The sequence below is a fragment of the Chaetodon auriga genome, chromosome 2, assembly GCF_051107435.1.
Source record: "Chaetodon auriga isolate fChaAug3 chromosome 2, fChaAug3.hap1, whole genome shotgun sequence".
NCBI lineage: Eukaryota > Metazoa > Chordata > Actinopteri > Chaetodontiformes > Chaetodontidae > Chaetodon > Chaetodon auriga.
Window position 1 is genome coordinate 18,730,289 of NC_135075.1, and position 19,862 is coordinate 18,750,150.

The 19,862-nt window shown below is 41.7% G+C and overlaps 3 protein-coding genes across 5 annotated transcripts; all 3 read right to left on the reverse strand.

Annotated features, from left to right (window-relative positions):
• Window positions 1-3,614, reverse strand: tusc2a (tumor suppressor 2, mitochondrial calcium regulator a). Its single transcript, XM_076741137.1, has 4 exons — window positions 3,497-3,614; window positions 2,598-2,828; window positions 821-941; window positions 1-728 (listed from the first exon to the last, which is right to left on the reverse strand). The coding sequence occupies exons 2-4, from the start codon at window positions 2,744-2,746 to the stop codon at window positions 663-665; spliced, it is 336 nt and encodes a 111-aa protein (XP_076597252.1). The 5' UTR covers window positions 2,747-2,828; window positions 3,497-3,614; the 3' UTR covers window positions 1-662.
• Window positions 3,615-3,824: 210 nt separating this feature from the next.
• On the reverse strand, window positions 3,825-14,542 carry LOC143326035 (ras association domain-containing protein 1-like). Of its 2 annotated transcripts, XM_076739501.1 has the most exons (7): window positions 14,219-14,542; window positions 12,713-13,062; window positions 11,720-11,844; window positions 5,672-5,776; window positions 5,299-5,581; window positions 5,070-5,185; window positions 3,825-4,958 (listed from the first exon to the last, which is right to left on the reverse strand). In XM_076739501.1, exons 2-7 carry the CDS (start codon window positions 13,026-13,028, stop codon window positions 4,812-4,814), a joined length of 1,092 nt encoding a protein of 363 aa, XP_076595616.1. In that variant the 5' UTR covers window positions 13,029-13,062; window positions 14,219-14,542; the 3' UTR covers window positions 3,825-4,811. The 2 variants fall into 2 exon arrangements, with proteins under 2 accessions (XP_076595616.1, XP_076595626.1); XM_076739511.1 differs by lacking the exons at window positions 11,720-11,844; window positions 12,713-13,062; window positions 14,219-14,542 and adding an exon at window positions 8,013-8,460.
• Window positions 14,543-15,058: 516 nt separating this feature from the next.
• zmynd10 (zinc finger, MYND-type containing 10) lies at window positions 15,059-19,629 on the reverse strand. Of its 2 annotated transcripts, none has more exons than XM_076749717.1 (12): window positions 19,477-19,629; window positions 18,113-18,221; window positions 17,888-18,004; window positions 17,752-17,805; window positions 17,438-17,575; window positions 17,219-17,307; window positions 16,974-17,068; window positions 16,699-16,871; window positions 16,186-16,311; window positions 15,990-16,111; window positions 15,747-15,872; window positions 15,059-15,427 (listed from the first exon to the last, which is right to left on the reverse strand). In XM_076749717.1, the coding sequence occupies exons 1-12, from the start codon at window positions 19,563-19,565 to the stop codon at window positions 15,328-15,330; spliced, it is 1,338 nt and encodes a 445-aa protein (XP_076605832.1). In that variant the 5' UTR covers window positions 19,566-19,629; the 3' UTR covers window positions 15,059-15,327. The 2 variants fall into 2 exon arrangements, with proteins under 2 accessions (XP_076605832.1, XP_076605824.1); XM_076749709.1 differs by having other exon boundaries at window positions 17,423-17,575.
• Between the last annotated feature and the right edge of the window lie 233 nt (window positions 19,630-19,862).

Genomic DNA, 19,862 nt, shown 5'->3' on the forward strand with positions numbered 1-19,862 from the left:
TTCAGCTCAGTAAACCATTTATTCAAGTATTTCCAACTAAAGAAATCTGAAATTATTTACAGTACATTATGTTCACTAGTGCAGGTCTGAGCTTCGGTAACTGAGACAGACTCAGACGTGACAACACAGAACATGACCATATATACAATAAATTTCACAATCCTTCATTATTCTACCCTGTAGCTACATCTTCAATCCCTCTCACACGCATTCACTCCAACAAACCTAAGTGCACACATGTACACATACAAGGACGCATACAGTTTCACACTACGTCTCACAGAAGGCATAAACCATTAAAGCCTTTTCGCATCAAGGATGGTTTTCCCTGCAAAAAAACCTCACAAGAGAAATACAACTTCATCTCATGTATTCTCTAAGACTGCTTACATCTCAGCTGGGTAGTGGAAACACAACCTGTACCATCACTACTTTGTGAATATCAAAATATGGATTTTTGTGAACAGGACACCCTCTGACTATAGTTGAATTCAAATGTATAACATTTCATTCAATATATCAGTTTAATATGACAGTTTGAATTTTCGTTTTGCTCTCCAGACCACAGCTCCAGTCTTGACCGCAATGCCTGGAGACCGGAACAACTCTTCGTTTGAGTACCTGTGGCTGCACTTCATAGTGAATCAGTCCTGTGCAACTTTTCACACCTCACAGAGGACGATTGGGAAATCTACATGAATACAGGGGTGGTCGAGCTTCACAATGCCCTGAAAAATAGAACACACAATATTCAGATTGATGAATCTTTCAAAACATCCTTTGACCAGATCAGCATTGTCAAAATGTGACCCTAGCTCACCTGTGGAATCAGATTTTTCTGAATCCTCTTCAACTTGGACTTTTTTCTGCCATTTTTTGTCACCACCGTCTCTTCATAGAATTCATGGGCAAGGTCTCCGTCCTCGTCATAGTACAAAGAACTGCCAACAGAGCAAGTCAACATCAGTCTCAGGCCTGATCACACGTAAACAGATATTTTTTTAAATGGATTATTTTCCCTCTCCATTTAAAAAAAAAAAAAAGAAATCTGGCCACACAATCTTTGTTTTACAAAATATGTCTGCACACACAGGAACACACAAAACGATCAAACAAGCATGCCGGACCTGTAGGTGGTGATAAAGTTTGCATCAACGATGCATCAGTCAATACATAAATACTATTGTTCACTTACCTACAGTGGTATCTAAGTTTAATGTGCAGAAGTTTTGACCTTTCTGACCCCACCATCCCACCACTGACTGATGCACTTAGCAAGTAGCATATTAAAAATAATGCGCTTTACAGTGATTACGATAATATGCAGGTAGAGGGCTATGCACGCACTCATAGATCAGGAGTCACATCCTCTAACTACTATTTTCGTAGCTATAACACAGAGTAACAGAAAGATGTGGAAGGTAACATTACAGGGAAAGCATGCCAATTTCTCTGTTTTTGACTTGACAAGAACCAACACATAACAATTCAGGAGGTAGCTTCAGTGTAGTCAAGCTTCATTTAATGTAGAGTAACTGGTCGCTTTGCTCATACACTTTCCTTGTAGATCGCCACATACTGATTATTTACCTTTGGACTGCTTTGAGGGCCAATACATGCAGAATTCACGGAAGGTCAAGGGTGGATTGATACTGACTTCAAACTAAGAACCTGTAAGTTTTGCCATTTTTATGTTGCTTTGCTGTTTATTTTACTAGTTAGCATCTGAAAGGTGGCGTTAGCACATTCTGCGGCTAATGTAGCTATCTATTGTAGACCCACATACTGTAGCAATGTATACTGCAGATAGTGTGTGAAACTGTGTGAACGTTAAACTTCATTTGAAGCTAATTAAATAACCAGAGTAGTAGCTTGGATATGGGAAATTGTTGCTTTTTGTGCAGTCTCACATAACCAGAACTAACGTTATCTCCACACTTCATTCTGCAACACGAACTCAGCTGGTTTTGTTGTTACAAGAAATCGGTATCGGTATGTGTGTCTCTTGCTGCCGTGTGTAAATTTACTTTATAGACACGTGCCTTGTGGTACTATTCTTTTTAACTGTCCCCCTGTGGATGACTGAAGTTACTGAATTTAATTGATCTGCCTCTGAAACCAGGTATATGTCACATATCTCACTGTGGACAGTTTTCAAACCTGAAAGCTGCTGACAGGAAAGTCTGTGGATTATCCTGTGTAACCAGGAAATTCTCTCCAGAAACACAGAATTGCTGAGTGTAAGAAGTAATATTTTGTTTGGGGCACCCTGGTGGCCTGAGGGTTAGGACGCTGACCGTGAACCACGGCGCGCCCGCTTCCATCTGGCCTGGGACCTTTGCAATGACATTCCCCATTTTCTCTCTCCCCTTGTTTTGTGTCAGCTCTCTATTTTGCCCTATATATTAGAGGCATAAAATGTCTCTATTATATAACCATTCACTTCCATTGCATTGTGCGCCAGAAATCCCAGATATGGATATCTCAACACCTCATCTGACAAAACCAAAACTACCTCCACTAGGAATGACCTAAGAAAATATGTTATGACGTGGGTGAATGGACCCTTTGCTGTTTTCCATTTGTGTGTTATTTACCTTCTCCTGGTAAACACAAACGGCGTTGCGTTCCTGGAGCCTTTGAGTCGGGCCAAAGACTGCTCGTTCCCATCGCTGGATGAATCGCTCCCAGCTCCACTGCCTGAGAAAGGCCATACACCTTTGGCTTTGGATCCACTTCCTCCCATTCTCAGAGATAAGGCATAGTTAGTCTCCGGTTAAAGCTTTCAGTCTGATTGGTGGCTCTCAATTCCTTTCCAAAGCCAGGATCTGAAAAATAAAAGTGCACAAAGACAGAACACAATCCCAGTCAGACTGGACATTCTCTGTTTGGTGGTTTTAAGATGCGACCTTTTAAATGACTGTTGGATCAACGCTACTGTCAATGTGATGAATGCAAATTTTACCCCATACATCGAGTTTGTCCAATTCGGAGACGCAAATGAATCAAAGACGCCGACACAAGACCTATTGTCAAACCTAGATGAGAGTACAGTAAACTGTAAAAATGTCAACACGCTAAACCAACGTTTTCGTACTGTCAAGGATTTATACTGTAGCGTTACGTTATGCTAGCTTTGCCGGAAGCTAACGAACTGGGCCACACAACTACCGCACACTAAGCGCAGGCATTATGATTAATAACGTTAGTCACATTGCTGTGCTGACTTATAAACACAGCCATTGTTTCGTGTCTAACACAGACCGTTTGTTTCACAAAAGCGTCCTCTTGATATTCGTCTAATGTGGCTAATAATAACTCGCTAACGGTACCTGCATAGAGGTGAGTTAGCCTGTTAGCTTCTACCACTGACGCAGGTTAGCCACATTAGCTAAATGATAACTAGCCAGACAAGACTGGGCACCGTCTCGTTAACAAACACAGGACTGTCTTTGCTAAAACACCGACAAGAACGTGCTCCTGGTAAATATCCTACCTTGTCACAGACGATTAAATGGTCATGTCCTGTCATAGCTTATACCACCAGCTACGTTAAGCTAGCGTTAGCTGTTTTGGTCCTTGCGAGAAGGTGATCAGCTGATCTGACAGACAGGCGCCACCGAGACACTTAAAGCAATACGTTGAACTTGGACGACCAGACATCATCTGGACGTCAATCTTTGCAAGGACCAGATAAAAATGCATTGAACAGTAGGTCTAAAACGTGAATTGAGTGTATAGGGGGCTTGCATATAAGAAATGCCATATCAAACAATTTACTTTTAGCTGCATATGATATTTGAAAAAATAGAAAAACTTGATAGATCTGGGGAATTCTTTACTGAACGCAGTGCACATTTGTCACAACAGTTGAAGGGTGCTACAACATGTAAGTTTGTGCATAGACGAAAACAATAAACTGAGAAACAGAAGACAAACATTTTCTTTAAAAGGACAGAGAAAAACAAAGATATAAGGAATGACACACAGCTTCCAGTGAAACACATGTATACCAATATCCATTCAAGATTGCAGTCAACCAGAGTGACTTCGACACTGCTCTCTGACATTCATAAATGCATACAAATGTCCATACATCAGTCAAGCTCACAAATTGACAGTAAAATAAAAAAAGAGTTGCACCCATCAGGGGTGTGGAGATGACATGGCAGACTTGGGTCAAATGAAAATCCAAAACCTTTCAGCAACAAATGTGTATTTAACTTTATAACGGGGTAAGTGAAAAGATGAATGGTTTTCAACGGTAGGTTGATCAAAAGGACCAGATTGAGTTTTTTTTTTTAAATTTGGCAGTAATATCATGATTGGACATGTTAACAATTTTGTATTCTGGGAAAATAAAATGAATTAACTTGCAGACAAGAGATTATCTGCTCCATTACAACTTTTTGTTAATGCCTAAAAATGCCAGAACCATTACTGACATTTTCTTTAGAGTTAAAGTGACACAGCTGAGGTCCACAGGATAATCAGATGGTACCCAATAGCAAAAGACATTACTGGATACAACCACTGTCTCGTCTGCCAGTCTTCACTTCTCTCAACTCATTCTCTCAGGCACATCAGACTCTCCAGGTGTAAGGCACTTCTCATCTCTCGCATCATTTCACACGCACATTCGCGCTAGCTCTCTCTCTCTCATTGTCTCGCGCCCTGTCTCACTCTCTTGTTCACCGAAGAGGCGTTTTGAGTCATGCTCTCAGGGATCTTTGGATGCAGCGATGACCGGTCATCTTCAGGCGATTGTCCAGCCAAGAGGTGCACGTTTAAACCCCCGGTGTAGAGTCGTCTCAGCCGGGGGTCGAGCCAGTCAGAGCCTCCTGCATTTTAGTGCGGGCCAGAGCGTACCGCTGCACTATCTGCTTAACGTGTTCCTCCTCTTCACGCTGCAGAATGCGCAGGAAGTTCTTCAGCTCAGGCATAGAGAAGGCATGCCACTGTGAGGAAGAGAGGAAAATCACATTAGCGGATGTGCAGTAGATTTACCATGTTTACGGGATCAAACACATGATTTGGATCCCTTGTTCTCATGTTGATGTTGCACTCACATTGACTTCTCCAGTTTCATTCTCCTTCAGAACAAAACTAAGGGCTTTCTCATTGGGCCCAGCAGCCAGACGCAGACGGAGGGGACGCTCATCATCAGACAGCTTGCGAATATAAACTGAAAGAGGCCGGCAAAAAGACTTGGTTTAGCTTACAGCACACAAATTTCCATGAAAAAAAAAACAAAAACAAAAAAATCAACATGCAAACAGAATGAAAGCAGAGCGATACCTTGGTCATGACGCTCGCTGCGCTCAAACAGGGCAAACTTGCCAGGATTGTCCACCACAGTAAACTTTTTCAACAAAGCCTCGATGACCTCCCGGGCAGAAGTGCGTGAGCTTATGTGCAGGTGCTTGGATGCATCCTTTGGCAGGTAGAAAGAGGTGCGACGCTTCACTCCGGGTGCCTTCCTCCCACCAGCATCGTGACCTTTCTTTGGAGGTGGAACTGACACAGGTCGTGCCAACTTGAACTGAACTTTTATGAAGCCAGTGTAGGAACCATCCTTGTTCTGTGGAGGAAATTCAAAAAGTCAAAATGAAGAAAAAAAAACACCTTTATACTAAAATGCATGGATATGTTGTGAACAATCGCTACTCACCATGTTCATGAACAGATTGCTGTTGATTTGAACATTGTATTCCTTCACCTTCTGCTGAATATCTGCAGTGGTCAACTCTTGCTTTCCCCATTCAATTTGTTCATCCTGGTGGGGACAGTGACAGTGTTAGACCAGCAGGTGTCAGTGCTAACCTCCAAACCACAACAGGAACTACAGCAACTCCATTCTTGTACTGGAGCACGTACAAGAACGGACACAGCCATGTGTTTTAACATTAAAAATGTCTTGTTCTGTAACAATGACAGAAGTTACAGATAACTTAGATTTTTTTTACTAACAGAAGTGTTGATGACCCTCTTGAGTAAGTGCAGTTCACAAGGGCACGACTTTCACACAGGAAGAAATCTCTTTACAACATGCTGCTGTTGTATGAAAATGGATGTGTCAACATTGTGTTTTTTTTATTGCATTCATACATTTTAACATTAGGTTGGGGGTAGTTGTGGAGCTACCACGTAAAAGCAACAGTGGTGTGATCAAAATTAGATTTAAACAAGTTCCTCTTCCAACCAACACTGCTTAATGTTCCTCAGAAGAGGATTATAGACACACACACTTTAGTGAAGTGGTTGTTAATTAACTTTATATCAATTTCCTTCATTTCTAACAGTGAGCACCAGTTGCATCAGCCTCTCTACTTCCTGTCAACGTAGCAAATGCGAAAACAATGATGTCAGCTCTGCCCAATCCTGTTGGACTGCTCTGACCCCTCAGCGTAGGAGGGGTAAAGGGAGGGAGGAGGAAGGCTGAGAAAGGGGAGGGTATGTGCAACTTGCAGCTGTCTGCAATGACTGCAACCAACGGTTTTGCATTGCATTCCTCAACTTGGTATTCATGTAAAAATAGCCTCCCCTATCCGGCTCTCACAAGTGGGAGAGACAATGCCCTCCCTTGTTGTACAGGCACATCCTGTGAAGTCAGCTGCCTCATCAACCACACACTCCCAGTCATGTATCAGTCATGTTATAGTCATGCACATTTGGCCTCTAGTGTCCCCATGGACATCAGCTTAATTAGGGCAAGATGGTATTTTCTGTACAAAATTAAAATTAAACGGTACTGCAGCCAATTCCTCGAGGCAGGAGCAGGGGTTTCCCAAGGAGTATTTTCTGAATATCATTATCCTTACAGCCCTAAGAAGGCTGCCAACATCTGCATTGACACTTGTGCAGATTTCTCCATTGCAATGAAAAAACCATTTTTGCATGTAAGTGTACAAAATGTATCTAACTCTAACCTGTATTCATGTTTTCATGAGTACGGATTGTCTAATGAAAAGCAAACCAGGCGAAGTTGCAAACATCAAAAGGGCTCAGTAGATTATAAATCCATGTCAAACAGGAGAAGATCAATAGTGGCAATCCTTAGGCAGATTGGAAGACTGCTGAGCTAATATATTGCTGCAATCAAGTCAATAAATCAATATGTATAATATATAATATAATCAATTGCAAAGTTGAGCTTTCCAATAGAGCAATAAACACATGCAAAAAACTGTGTGTCTATGTGCCTTCAAAAGGAGTGTCATATCAAAAACGTGATGTTGAAAGAGCCAACACCATAAAACAAAAATGGCTTCTGCACAGGGACAGAAAACAGTGACTGTCAGCGACTTTTACAGTAAACTGCATCTGTTCCTCAGTAAAGAAAGCCGATACATGAGTGGGTGTGGGTGACAAAAGGAACAGAAAATGAGCAAACCCAAAACAACCCCTGACTCATCTGTGATTGAGAAATTAATGCGAGACACTTGGAGGAATAGTCAATGAATGGTGGGTGTTAGGCTGGAAACTTGAGAAGCCGGTGTGCGTCACCAAACATGACATTTGGGTTGTTCTCCTCAGCTTGAGTAAAGCTGTGGCTCTGTGCTTACAATACAAAGATTGCACCAATGTGTTTATAAGCCCCGTTTCCATGCTGATATGCATTTTATGATTAAGTTCACACGACTCAGGATTGTTTACTCTAAACTGGAGGAACCAGAACTCCACCCTGAGCCTGAAGCTCACTTGGCGAGCATCTTGTCTGCCGGGGTGCCCTTGAGCAAAACACAGACAGCTGCTCCAGACAAGGGGTGCAGCTGATAGATACATCCTGCTAACATATGCATAACATACTCAACTTAAACGAAATACAAACAAGAAAGGTCACAGGGAGCAGATACATCAAATAACGCGAGAGTAGCTGTGACGAACCACCCATCCTCCATCCTCCTGTCCGACTTCCCCTTTTTAAAAAGAGGATGTGACTTTTATTCAAGCCTAACATTTACTTTTGACAATTTATTCTTGTTTTTTTGTTTGTTATGTCTGCCTCTCACCTTCTTCACGTTAGCATTAACGTTAGCTTTCCGGGTTTTGGGGAAGAAAGATGTCCGGGCGGTGAAGTACTGCTCAAACTCGGAGTCGGAGTCCTCCTCGCTGCAGTAGCCGCTGCTGGTGGAGCTGCCCCAGGTCATCTCGAAAGAAGGACTTTTGTCCGAGTTGCCAGCCTCGTCTTTCATACTGACTGCCATTAAAACCTTTGTCACTGATAACTAAAAGTGTTTAAGTAAAGCTCTCTTAAACCTGACAACAGCAGTCTGGCTCAAATGTTCTAAATAATGGCGATTAACTTCAACGGTTCACTAACCTCGCAGACCACGAAATATCTCTGTAATGTCTCGATAAAAACAGTCGACTCGACAAAAACCTGACACTTGTTTTTACTCTATCTTAACCTACCGGCCACGTTTCCAATGAACAAACTGAGTGTGTGTGAAACAGGATGTACGGTGGCCCCCGCCCTTGCTGCCTCGCTTCCTTCCCCCCGCGGACGCCCCACCCCGGTGCAGTTGAGTTTGGAAAATACACAAAACCACCGCGGCCGGTCGCGATTGGACGACCAGGGGAAATGCCGAAGACTGCACCCCACGTGCCCCCCTCTGTCTGCCGCCTCCCCGCTGAACGTGTACCGAGTCACGTGATGATGGGACAGCGCGCTCCCACCAGAGGATCATCCCTCCAATCACGACACAGATGGAGGGCACTGTAATGATGCGCACCAACTTCAAAAGTTGGACGCGACTGCCGAGTAAAGTTACATTTTCCTTAGTTTGCTTGAGCGTGCTGCAAACCAGTGGTGGGATAGTCCGTTTACTTATTTCCATTTTATGCAACTTTATACTTCTACTCTGCTACATCTCAGAGGCAAATATTGTACTTTTTACTCCACTACATTTGTCTGACAGTTACTTTTAAGATTACATTTTTTCATACCCTTCCTGTCCAGTGAAAACCATGTATCTACAAATTTATAGTTGAATGTGAATTTTTTTACTCGTAAACTGACAGATTAACTTTCTTTATGGGCTGAGAAGATTCTCCGTCTTAAACTAAATAAACTGGCTCAGATGGAAAATACATTGTCGCAGAGCTGATTTTTGAGCTCATGAACAGTTGACTTTTTAGAGATGTGTGGTTTTCACAGGACAGCAACACTGCAAACATGATGATCATACAGAATATGATGCATTACTGTAGATTAAACAACCCAACGGTTATAAAATAGTTAAAATGAGCACATTAATGCAGCAGTAATATTAATTCAAACACATTGTGTGGGGCGGCCGTGGCTCAGGAGAGGTCGTCCACTTATCAGAAGGTCACTGTTCGATCCCTGGCCTCGACAGTCCACATGTCACAGTATCCTTGGGCAAGACACTGAACCCCAAATTGCTCCTGATGCTGTGCCATTGCTGTGTGAGTGTGTGTGAATGGTTAATGCTTGTAATGCGCAGGTACGAATCTGTGTGTAAATGGGTGAATGCAGACTTCAGTTGTAAAAAGCGCTTTGAGAGGTCAACAGACTAGAAAAGTGCTGTATAAATACAGTCCGTTTACCATCGATGTAAAAGTGAAACACAGACAGGAACCATTTTTTTGCACAATAAATAAAGTTTCCCTTTAGACACCTAAAATTCATTTTGCTGGGGTGACTGTGGCTCAGGAGGTGGAGTAGGTCATCTGCTGATCACAGTACTGATCACATTGGTGCCCCCCCATCCCCAGCGGGTTGCTTCCCAGCCACTGGGGATGCACATGTATTTCTAGCTGCCAGTCCCAAGCTCGGATAAATGGGAAGGTCAGAGTTATTGTAAAGAGTGTTCACATCAAATTCAAACATGAATATTTTCTGTTTGTTTTTTTTGCTTCATTATAAATAAAATTTGAGTTTGGAATAGTTTGGTGTCACCCTGTAACTTGTGAAGGGCCTTTCTCATAACTTTCTGACATTTTATAGACAATCAATGAATCAGATTACTGAGAAAATGCTAGACAGATGACTTGATAATGACAATAACGGATTCACCTCTTGTTCTCTTTGTGGCATCGGTGCAGATGCTGACCTGATTAAACACAAAGCAGTATTGGCCATAATATAACCGACCAGCATTTAAAGCTGAGATGGAAATAGCTTTGAGAGATAAACAATCCTTTTTTCCTTTGTTTATCTGGAACATCCGACTCACATCCTACACTTTTAATTGATTCAAGTAATACAACGGAGGTGAACCCAGAAACAAAGGGCATGTGTCCAACTGGTGAAGACATTTCGAAATAACCTCCTTGTTTTTCTGACATGCTGAGGAGCTGCTCACATCTTTTTTTTTTTTTTTTTTTTTTTTTTACCATACTGGCTTTCAGCACAAGTATTGGCTAATATGTAATGGCAGGAAGTACGTTGGAGCCTTCTGCTGTGAAATGAGTTCACACACTGTACGTATGTGGGCTGCTATGCCCAGAAACACTCCAGCTGTTCTCACATTGAGCAGGATTGAACCAAATCTAAAACATTTCGTGGTACAAAGTCAAAATGATTAAAAAAAAAGAAGAAAAAAGATAAGATTCAGCTCTTTTGCTGCCAGGACATAAAGATCTGGTCATGCGTGTTTTGTATTGTTTGTATGTTTTGCCATGTTTATAAGAGATTGTGTTCATTGCAGATATTTTAACCAGTCATAGCAGGATAAACACATGTTATTAATAACATTAATTATGGCTGCATTTCATTCAGGTGAGATAGATCTGGCACTTTGCACGCTGACTCACTGGCACTGCTTACTGGTTCAATCCACTATAATAAAATAGTATTAATTCCACCTGTGCTCTTCCCCCTAAGTCAAATCAACATGTCCGTTGTGTGAGAGGTCTACAGTGTGCACACAAAAGCCGAAGCACCGACAAATTATCTCGCCACGTCCTCATAGCATTCATACTCTGCTGAACAGCTTGCTGCAGTTTTTACATTCCAGTCATCCTTTGATAAGCAACAAGTGCTTGATAGAGAGGGAATAAAACCTGTTACCAAGAGAACAAACCCTACTGCTGGAACAGCTGGCCACTAGCCTTGACTCCCCTCTTTATAAATAACAGTCACGTGGTGCAGAAAAGCATCGTGAGGAGTCTTGACGGTAAAAATATTAGATGTACAGCAGCCAGAACTTCCTCTACGCTGAAAAAGCATTAATTAAAGAACATCATTCTGTAGGACACTATTCACCATTAACTGGTGTAACAACAAGCTCAAAAATTCTACAAACAGGTTTCTTGCAGTTGAATCAGATCTTGCAAAAGGTATTACCTGAAACGTTTTGTGTTTCTCAACTACTTCTCCTTCAAACCCCTTTACTTCCCTTTACAGTGTGATGCTGCTAACTGGCTCCTACATGGTGCTGCCTGCTTGAATGTTTACAGCAAATATACAGATGACTCTGACAGGGTCACCTTTAATTATGAACCCGTGCAGCTCAAAATGGTTGCTGTTTTTGGCCATAAAACAATGAATTTGTTTCATAAATGAGCCTGGCAGTAATAAAACCTGCTAGCACACAGCGTCACATGCAAGTATGCCTGTATAAGCTACCAGAAGCCATAAAAAGCAAGTGACCACTACCACTTTGATTGTGCGTATCATTACAAGGCTGCATATTACAGACAACTGGAGAGTACTGAACCAGTCTTACTGCTAAATACAAAAGGCCCTTACCACATTTGTGTCTGTTTCTATGGTGTGCTCCACGACACACGTGTGGTCAGCCACAGAGCCCCGGTCCCAGCTGCAGTCCAACCGGATCAGGGCACGACAGCGGTAGTGGCACGTGAATCTGCAGTCTGTAAGTGCAGAAAGTCACTGAGTTTAGACAGACGCCGGCAAGCACTTAAATACAGCTCATCTATGTTAAACATGAATGTGATGTAATTGGTGAGTGCAGGTCTAATGGACGGATGTCCTCCTCTGGCCAGTAACGGTCACTGCAGTCATAGTCACTCAGCTTTCCCCTGCATTTACCATCCTCTCCCTTATGTGTTGCAATATATATAAATATATAAACTAGTGGCAAATAAATGGCTACACTCCACCCATTGAGTGCAGCTGTGAAATACAGAGGTGAGATCCAAATATCTTGTGTCCCATTTCAATTAGCATCTAATGATGTTTTCTTTGTCTTTATAGTTGTCATCATTAAAGATTTGTCTTCCTGTGTTTCATTATGATTGGATTGCGGTTTCATATTCAGATTACTGTTAAGAAGCATTGTTTTCCGCACAGTAACTGCTTTACAGAAACCACAGCTACATTTCAGTGGGTTTCAGTCAATGAAAAGGAAATAAGGACTACTGCAACTCTAAGATTAAAGTTGAGCAAGTGGAGCATACAGATCTGTAACCGACCCTGAGCCTAAATAATGACCAAACCACAAAAACCACTTAAACGACTGCTTTCATTTTAGACACTGTTTCATCAAAAACATTCTCCTGGAAGACAACATGGAGAATATTAACAGCATGGCTAATCTCGAAGTAAAAACAATGACTTGTACAAGTTAAGGGCCAGAGTTACATGCGTGCACCTACATCAGCAGCTACATCTTTGACCAAATTTCCTCTTTCTCTCAGTCTCGCTCTCCTTTCTGATCATGCATCTGCACACACATATGCACACACCAAACGTACAAACAGCCTACGTAAGCCAACTCACTGACACAGCGCAGGCTCTGCCTGTACAGGCCCCAGATGAAGTCTCCACACAGGTCGCACCACGTGGGCTGAGCATGGCTACAGGGCTGGAAGTTGTGTCCCTCTCCCCTCTCCTCAGTGAGCTGGGGGTCCTGGGCGCTGCTCAGGACTCTGATGATGCCCACCCGACTCAGCAGATCTGGGACCTTCCCCGGGCTGATCCTCAGGGCGTTGGCTCTCTCCAGGCGCGGAGGCGAGCAGGGCGAGCGACTACCGGTCAGCTCTATCTGCTCTCTGTCCGGCCTCAGGTCACGGAGCTCGATGAACTCTCCCCACATTGTGTCACTCAGAGCCTGGTTTCCTCCATTATCACTGAGAGGCGGGAAAGCGCACAATAACACAGTGGTACCTGGCAAAGACTGCTCTTGTTTTAGCACTCAAAAAAATGTGATCTTGAAATTCCAAGGTTGTATTTCATTTCACTTTATGAGTAAGTCACAGCAACCAGCAGTGTCCTTGAAGTTGTTTTTTATGTGGTGTTTTCAAAAAGCTGACATTTGACTGAATGTTGGTTCTGCTCTAAAAGAGAACAAAATATGTTTTTAAAGATCAAATGAGCTATTACATTTTAGACAGCTTTGTCACACTAAGAGAATTACATACAGTGATAGCAGAAGTGTCACTTATCACTTCCTTTCACTTAAGTAAATATAGCAATACCACAATACCACAATCTGAAACTTAATGACATTTTCCTTGACAGAACAGTACAGAAGTATGATCAGCTACATGTACTTAAAACACCAAAAGTTAAAGTACTGATTATGCAGTAGAATGGCTCCATTACATGTTATATTATTGGAGGGTGATGATTTAATGTATAAACAGTATTTTAATGTTAAAGTCAGTGATGGTGGAGTTAATTTTAATTCTAACTAATTCACATACTGTTTCCTTTATACCAATATGTCACATTTCATAAACTGATCATATGTTTTGTACGTAAATGCTATCGCTGTCAAATACATGTACTGGAGTGTAAGTGTGGTAGCATAAAACAGAAATACTCCGTATACTACAAGTACAGAGCTAGAGTAAATGTTAGATTCAAGTATTGTATAATGTTTCTTTGTTTTGGCTGCTTTCACATCAAGTAGATCTGACATTTTATTTACATTTTAGTATTTTTGATACATGTTTTGTAGGTAACACACGTTTTTCATACATCACATCCTCCATGTCTGTAATTATGTAATCTTGGACAGTCTGCAAACCGAGCATAAGTAAAGCAGGGTACGAAAGAAGCCATAAAACCTGATGTAAAACATTACTGTAACGTGTTCATGTAGAAAATCTACTGTACGTTTACACAACACGACTTCTTCGTCTATGATCCTTCTGTAAATAAAACAATTAAAGATGCGTTTACGATGACTCGGAGGACGAATACTCGAATGTTAAGTGTAAAACAACGAGCTTGGTAAACAAAAAAACTACAAAGAAAAATCAAACTTTGAGTATAACTCACCAGATCAGAGGAGAAAACGGCCCCGTGGAAACCGCTTTGTCTCTAAACTTCTTCCATCCGAAGAGAAAAACTTTCCGCAATTTTTCTGACTGTTTCCAAGTAACGGAGGTGTGCAGCAGCCTCGGCTACATCTCTGGAAACAATCTATCATCACCGGTTAGACACAGCCGCAGACGGAGGCCTCGCTTCTTCACGGTAACATCAGCGTAAAAGCGGGATCCGAACTCTTCTCGAGACACTACACATCTTCAGATATTTTCAGCCTGTGCTGTAGGAGGAAGCGGCATTATCATGAAAAGAGACTGAGATGAGACTGAGCCGTACCGACATCCGGAATGTTTTCACATAGGGGGTGCTTCTGAGTCCGGAGCACAGCTGAGTGGGCGTGCAGAGTCCCCCCACCCACAACTCAACCGCTGTCTCAAAGTGTGATGAGTCTGGCTTTTATTTACCACAGCAGCAGCACTCAAACACACATAAATAAGCTACATTTCTTCAAAGCGGTGATTGTTTAATGCTCAGTCCCGCAGCCCATCCTATTATGTATTTACTGACGGATCACATCCTCTGCAGAAAGTCAAGTTAGTCAATAATGCCACGTTCAAGGAGGGTAAAGTCTGATCACAGCTAGCAGGAATATTAACCAAGAAGAGGGACAAACCAAGATACTTTGACCGGATGAGTATAAATAACTGGCTATATTTAAATGCAGAGAGTTTGGCCTTCTCATTTTTGTGGCCATTTGAAAACACCAACGTGCGTGTCTTCTTAAAAGTACTGGGCAAGAAGACGAGACAGAGGGTTAGAGGAGTTAAAGTATTTTAATTTGCTTCTTGGAACGTACCTCCGCAGTGTCCAGTGCCAAAATCAAAAAAGTACAAAGTCAAAGCATAAAAGCTGTCATTACAGAAGAAAGAGGAGCAAACGTTGTAGTGCTTAAACCAAAAAGGAGCAACAAAATCCTGCAGCGGTACATAATCTTTCCTAGTATTAAAACAAAGAAGACTCTCTATATGAAATGTTTAGGAATCCATTTGTATTTGCATTCACAAGCCCATTCCTTGACTCCAGAGTCTCATCTTCCAGTCCATGTGCTTCAACGGTCTCTCTTAACTGTGGATGTGCAGGTCCCTCTGGATCTTCTCTGTGGCCTCAGCCATAAGCTGGCAGGCTTTCTTGTGTTTAGGCCAGTGCTTCACCTGACATTCTCTGTAAATAAAAAAAAAAAAAATCAGATTTTTATGGCACAGATTTATATCCTTCATTCATACATTTTTGCTGTGTCAGCAGGCTAAGCAAGGTAGCCCAGAGGCTCTTCTAACCACCTTGTACACGAGGTGTTTCAAGCCATCTGGGATGATTAATTACAGCGTATTACATTGACAATCACCTTCTTTTAGTCATTATAAAAGCTTGTAAAGTGCATTGATCATTAAATTGCCCTCAGGCTCAGCTCCCTCTTCAGCACGACAGTCCAGAGCAGCATCTGCATTACTGCTGGAGTTACATCTGTGTATATAAGTCTTACCTCTGACAGTACCATTCTCCCTGACACCGGGAGCATCTCTTTGCAGCCTCTTTCCCACAGGATCCACACTTTGGCTTCTCGGGGAGTAAACTCTCCATCACATCCAGGTTGTATGTCTGGGCCAAACTGGTAAAACAAAACAAAACAAAACTTTTCTCATAAATAAACCGAGCTGATTTGTTTGCGCCTTCAGTACTCAGACCTGTGTAATACTGAGAAGTAATAAGGAGAGGAAAGTATTACCTCTGTGCCTGTAGCCTCAGGTCACTTTCAGATGGGTTCAAGGTTTCTTTGACCTGATACTTGGCTATCGCCTTCCACTTCCCAGAATTCTCCTTCACAATGTGGTTCCATATTTCTGGGATCTTTACATAAAACAAAGCTAAGGGTAAATGCACAGGTGTAAAAATACTGTGTGTGTGCTTGTGTGAGTGTGTACCTGCTCTAAAACGAGCTCTTTTCTTGGAGGGGCAGGGTCTGTAACTGCAAGATGAGCTAGGTAACGCTGCAGTTCCAGCAGGTTTGGCAGCTGATCAATCAATACCTCTGTCAAGAAAGACCGGAGCTGCAACAATAAGACATCATCAGACTTTTTCACAGTGAGTTACGCAGAGTGCATGCAAGAAAAAAAAGTGTGACTACAAGAGGATGCACAAGGCCTTCTGCTTATATAATTAATGCAACAGGAAGAGGATGAGAAAGCGTATAATAGGAGGAAACATCTTAGTCAAAACAACCTTGGAAACTACTCTGTGTTTTAACAAGCTGGCGCACAATGATCAGACTCTCACACACTTCTTATGCCTCAGTTTACATATAATATACAGGAGCGGAGGTAGTAGACAGAGGAGCAAAAATCAGGTTCATGAGCTAAAATAACACACAGCACAAGACTACGAACGTAAAGGAATGATGACAAGCGCTGACAGATGCAGAGTCATTCACTGTATACCTTTAGAAGCTGGTTCTTGTTGAAATTGTTGAAGTCATATTTCCGTTGGCAGTCTTCCTTCAGCAGCAGATTGTGAAGGGAAATCCAGACCTGACCATCTACCTTTGTCATCTTTAGATGGTCCTCAGCAGGAATCTTCTGCCATCTGCCATTTATATGCTTTTCTACCTTCCCTTCAGTAGGAGCCAAAGAGGAGACAAATTGAATAAAGGGTTACTCATCAGGCAAAAGAAAACATTTAAGGACACATTTGATATCCAAAAGGTGTAATATACCTTCTGTACAGCGACTCCAAGGGCAGCAGTCAATCAGCTGAACCAGTACGCATGGCATGTTATGGGTGCACAGCATGCGATTGATAACACTGATGCTGTAAAGAAAAAAAAAGCATTCTCCTTTCGTTAGCTGTGAAACAACTGGGGAATTAATAAATGGTCAATTAACAAAAAAAACTTAGTTTGAAGTGTAAACATGTAAAAATGGTTTCAGCCTCAAATCAGCCGTCCAGACGCTGCAATACCTCTCAGTGTGATCCGTGATGTAGCGCAGCACAGAGACGGCCTTCAGGGAGATTTCAAACTCCAGTGCAGCACTCTGCACCTGCAACTCCTTCACCAAGTGAAAAGAATGATGTGACTGATCAATTTAAGTGAAAGAAAGGTTCCACTGCAGTAGTTTGAACAATGAAACCAACAAAAGCTGCACAAGTCTCAGATTTTCCTACCTCTATGGAGGAAACTGCTGCTTTGCCTGTCAGGTTGTGTTGGTCACGGGTCGTGATGCTCTCCCTGGTTGCTTTGCTGGCCAGCAGGGTGAGTTTGCGGTGGCAGTAATCCACCAAATCAAGAACAGAGTCATCAGCTGCCTCACATGAATCCTACACAACACACAAAACTCTTTCAGCACACCACATAAAGCTTAATTTATAGCTATCTTTATGAACAGAAAGAGCCAAGAGTCTAAACCACCAGACCATGTGATCCCATCCATGCTTTAAAACATCATGCTGCAGATTAATATAATTTAAGAGTATGTATTTGTGTGCACACTGACCTTATGAAACAGTATGGTTTCAAGCAGGTTTATGATCGTGGCTTCATGGTGGATCTAAGGAGACATTTAAGAGTACCAGAAATCAGTGATGAGCGCTGCAGGCCGATTAGTATTTTACATTTCGATTTACACTCACCACCATGTAAAGATGAAATGTGTTCTTGGGATTAAAGTCCTGCAGCTGACATAAGATGGGAAACACTTTTTGCTTCCATACTTCGACGAGGATCATTTCATGGACCAGAACAGGTATCTAAAGAGGGGGAGGACAAGAAAAAAGATACTGTAGATTAGATTTTAGCAGGGCTTGTGTAAATACCACTGACATTTTCAACATCATATGTAGAGAGGTAGCAGTCACCTTTCCGTATGATATCAGGAGCTCCTTGACGAACTCATCATGCATAGCAGAAGCATTCAGTATCGCCTGCATGTTCAGTTTCTCGATGTACTCGTGCTGTCTGAACCACCTGTCAACACACAAAGAGAAGAATCATGAAACAGCTTAATGAACTGCTACTTCATGAACTGTCCACAGATGTCAGGTCCCCTGTCCATGGAGTCAGAGGAAACATGGAGAAGCATCATTCAGTTTCTATGCACCACATATCTTAAACAAACTCCCCCAAAAACCTTGAGGTCTGCTCTGACTCAGTTCTTTTAAATAAAGGCTCAGAGCTTTTCTGCCTTTAATCAAACGCGGTGGAAAAATCTAAAATCATTTCCCCTCTGCACAACACTACAGGTTTGTACAGTTTGGACAGCAAAATGCAGACATCAAAAGAAGAAAAAAGCAAAAGCAAGACTTTCCTGTCTGCTCTTGATCCAGCTTGGAGGAACAGACACAGTGTTAATCTGTTCACCCAACTTTTGGGTCTTTTAACCCAACTTTTGTGTTAATAGTGAATAACTTGACTTGGATCCTGGAGACTTTAAACTTTATTTGAAATCTCAGAATCAGAAAATGTTACCATTAATTAATCATCTGGCAGATGTATGGTAATTGTCACTACTGTAATGTGTGTGACAGAAGTAATCAAATATTTTATTTAATTTCACTTGTTTAATCTGCATAGTATGCTTGCTTGTTGTTTTGACTGGAAATGGGTGTGTGGGATGTCACAAGATACCTGGAGGTATAAGTAATAAAAATTAGCTCCTCCATTACCAGCTGCAATATTAAAGTGATGTACATATGTATGGATCACTAATTTTTTTTTTTTTAAAAACCATATATAATATACATTATTTTGAAATTGCCCCTTTTGAATGATGGGTACTTATATTTGGATGACAATACTTCTGTACTTATGTAAGGTTTTGAATGCAGGACTTTTATTCGTAACAGAGTAACAGAGTATTTATATATATATATATTGTATATATTATAGTGTATATATTATATATTGTATAGTTTTATTCAAATAAAAAATGTGAGTACTTCTTTCACCACTGTAATAAAGTAATTTCCTATCAGAGTACTGCTAAGTTAAATGAAGAAACGTTATGTTAGAGGATTTGAGTACTTTCTGTGCTTGATTTTTTGATGTCCCAAGACCTAGATTGCTGTTTCCTCGTCTTATTTGGGTTTTTATCTTTTATCACACGTCTTGCCATGTCAGCACCTGCTGCACAGTACACTCAGGGGAGTTTATGAGGCACAACTCAGCTAAAATAAGTCCTGCTAACGTTAGCTGTAGCTAATTATCCGTCAGGTCTTCTTACCTTGCACAGCCCACTTCCTTGACGGAGAAAGTCTTCAGACTTTGAACAAACCCCTCCGCTTCAACAGGCAAAACAACCGACGTGTCCATTTTGTTACCGCAAACTACTCGGCAAACTGCCAAGTAAAAGTAAAATACACTTCACTTCGGTCAAGTTGTTTCTGAAGTTAACAAGTGTTAGCGATACCTTTCGTCTCCAGTGGTTGTCATGGTTACTGTAAACGAGCGCACACAGAACGCAGTACCTCCCTGCCGCCAGAGAGGGGCGGTGCATCTTCAGGCAAATGTGAAAATCAAATAGTCTACAAGTAAAATAGCGAGGGAGGGAGTATCCAGAGGAGTTGTACTACACGGTAAAAATACTCCATTACAGTAAGTATAACTATA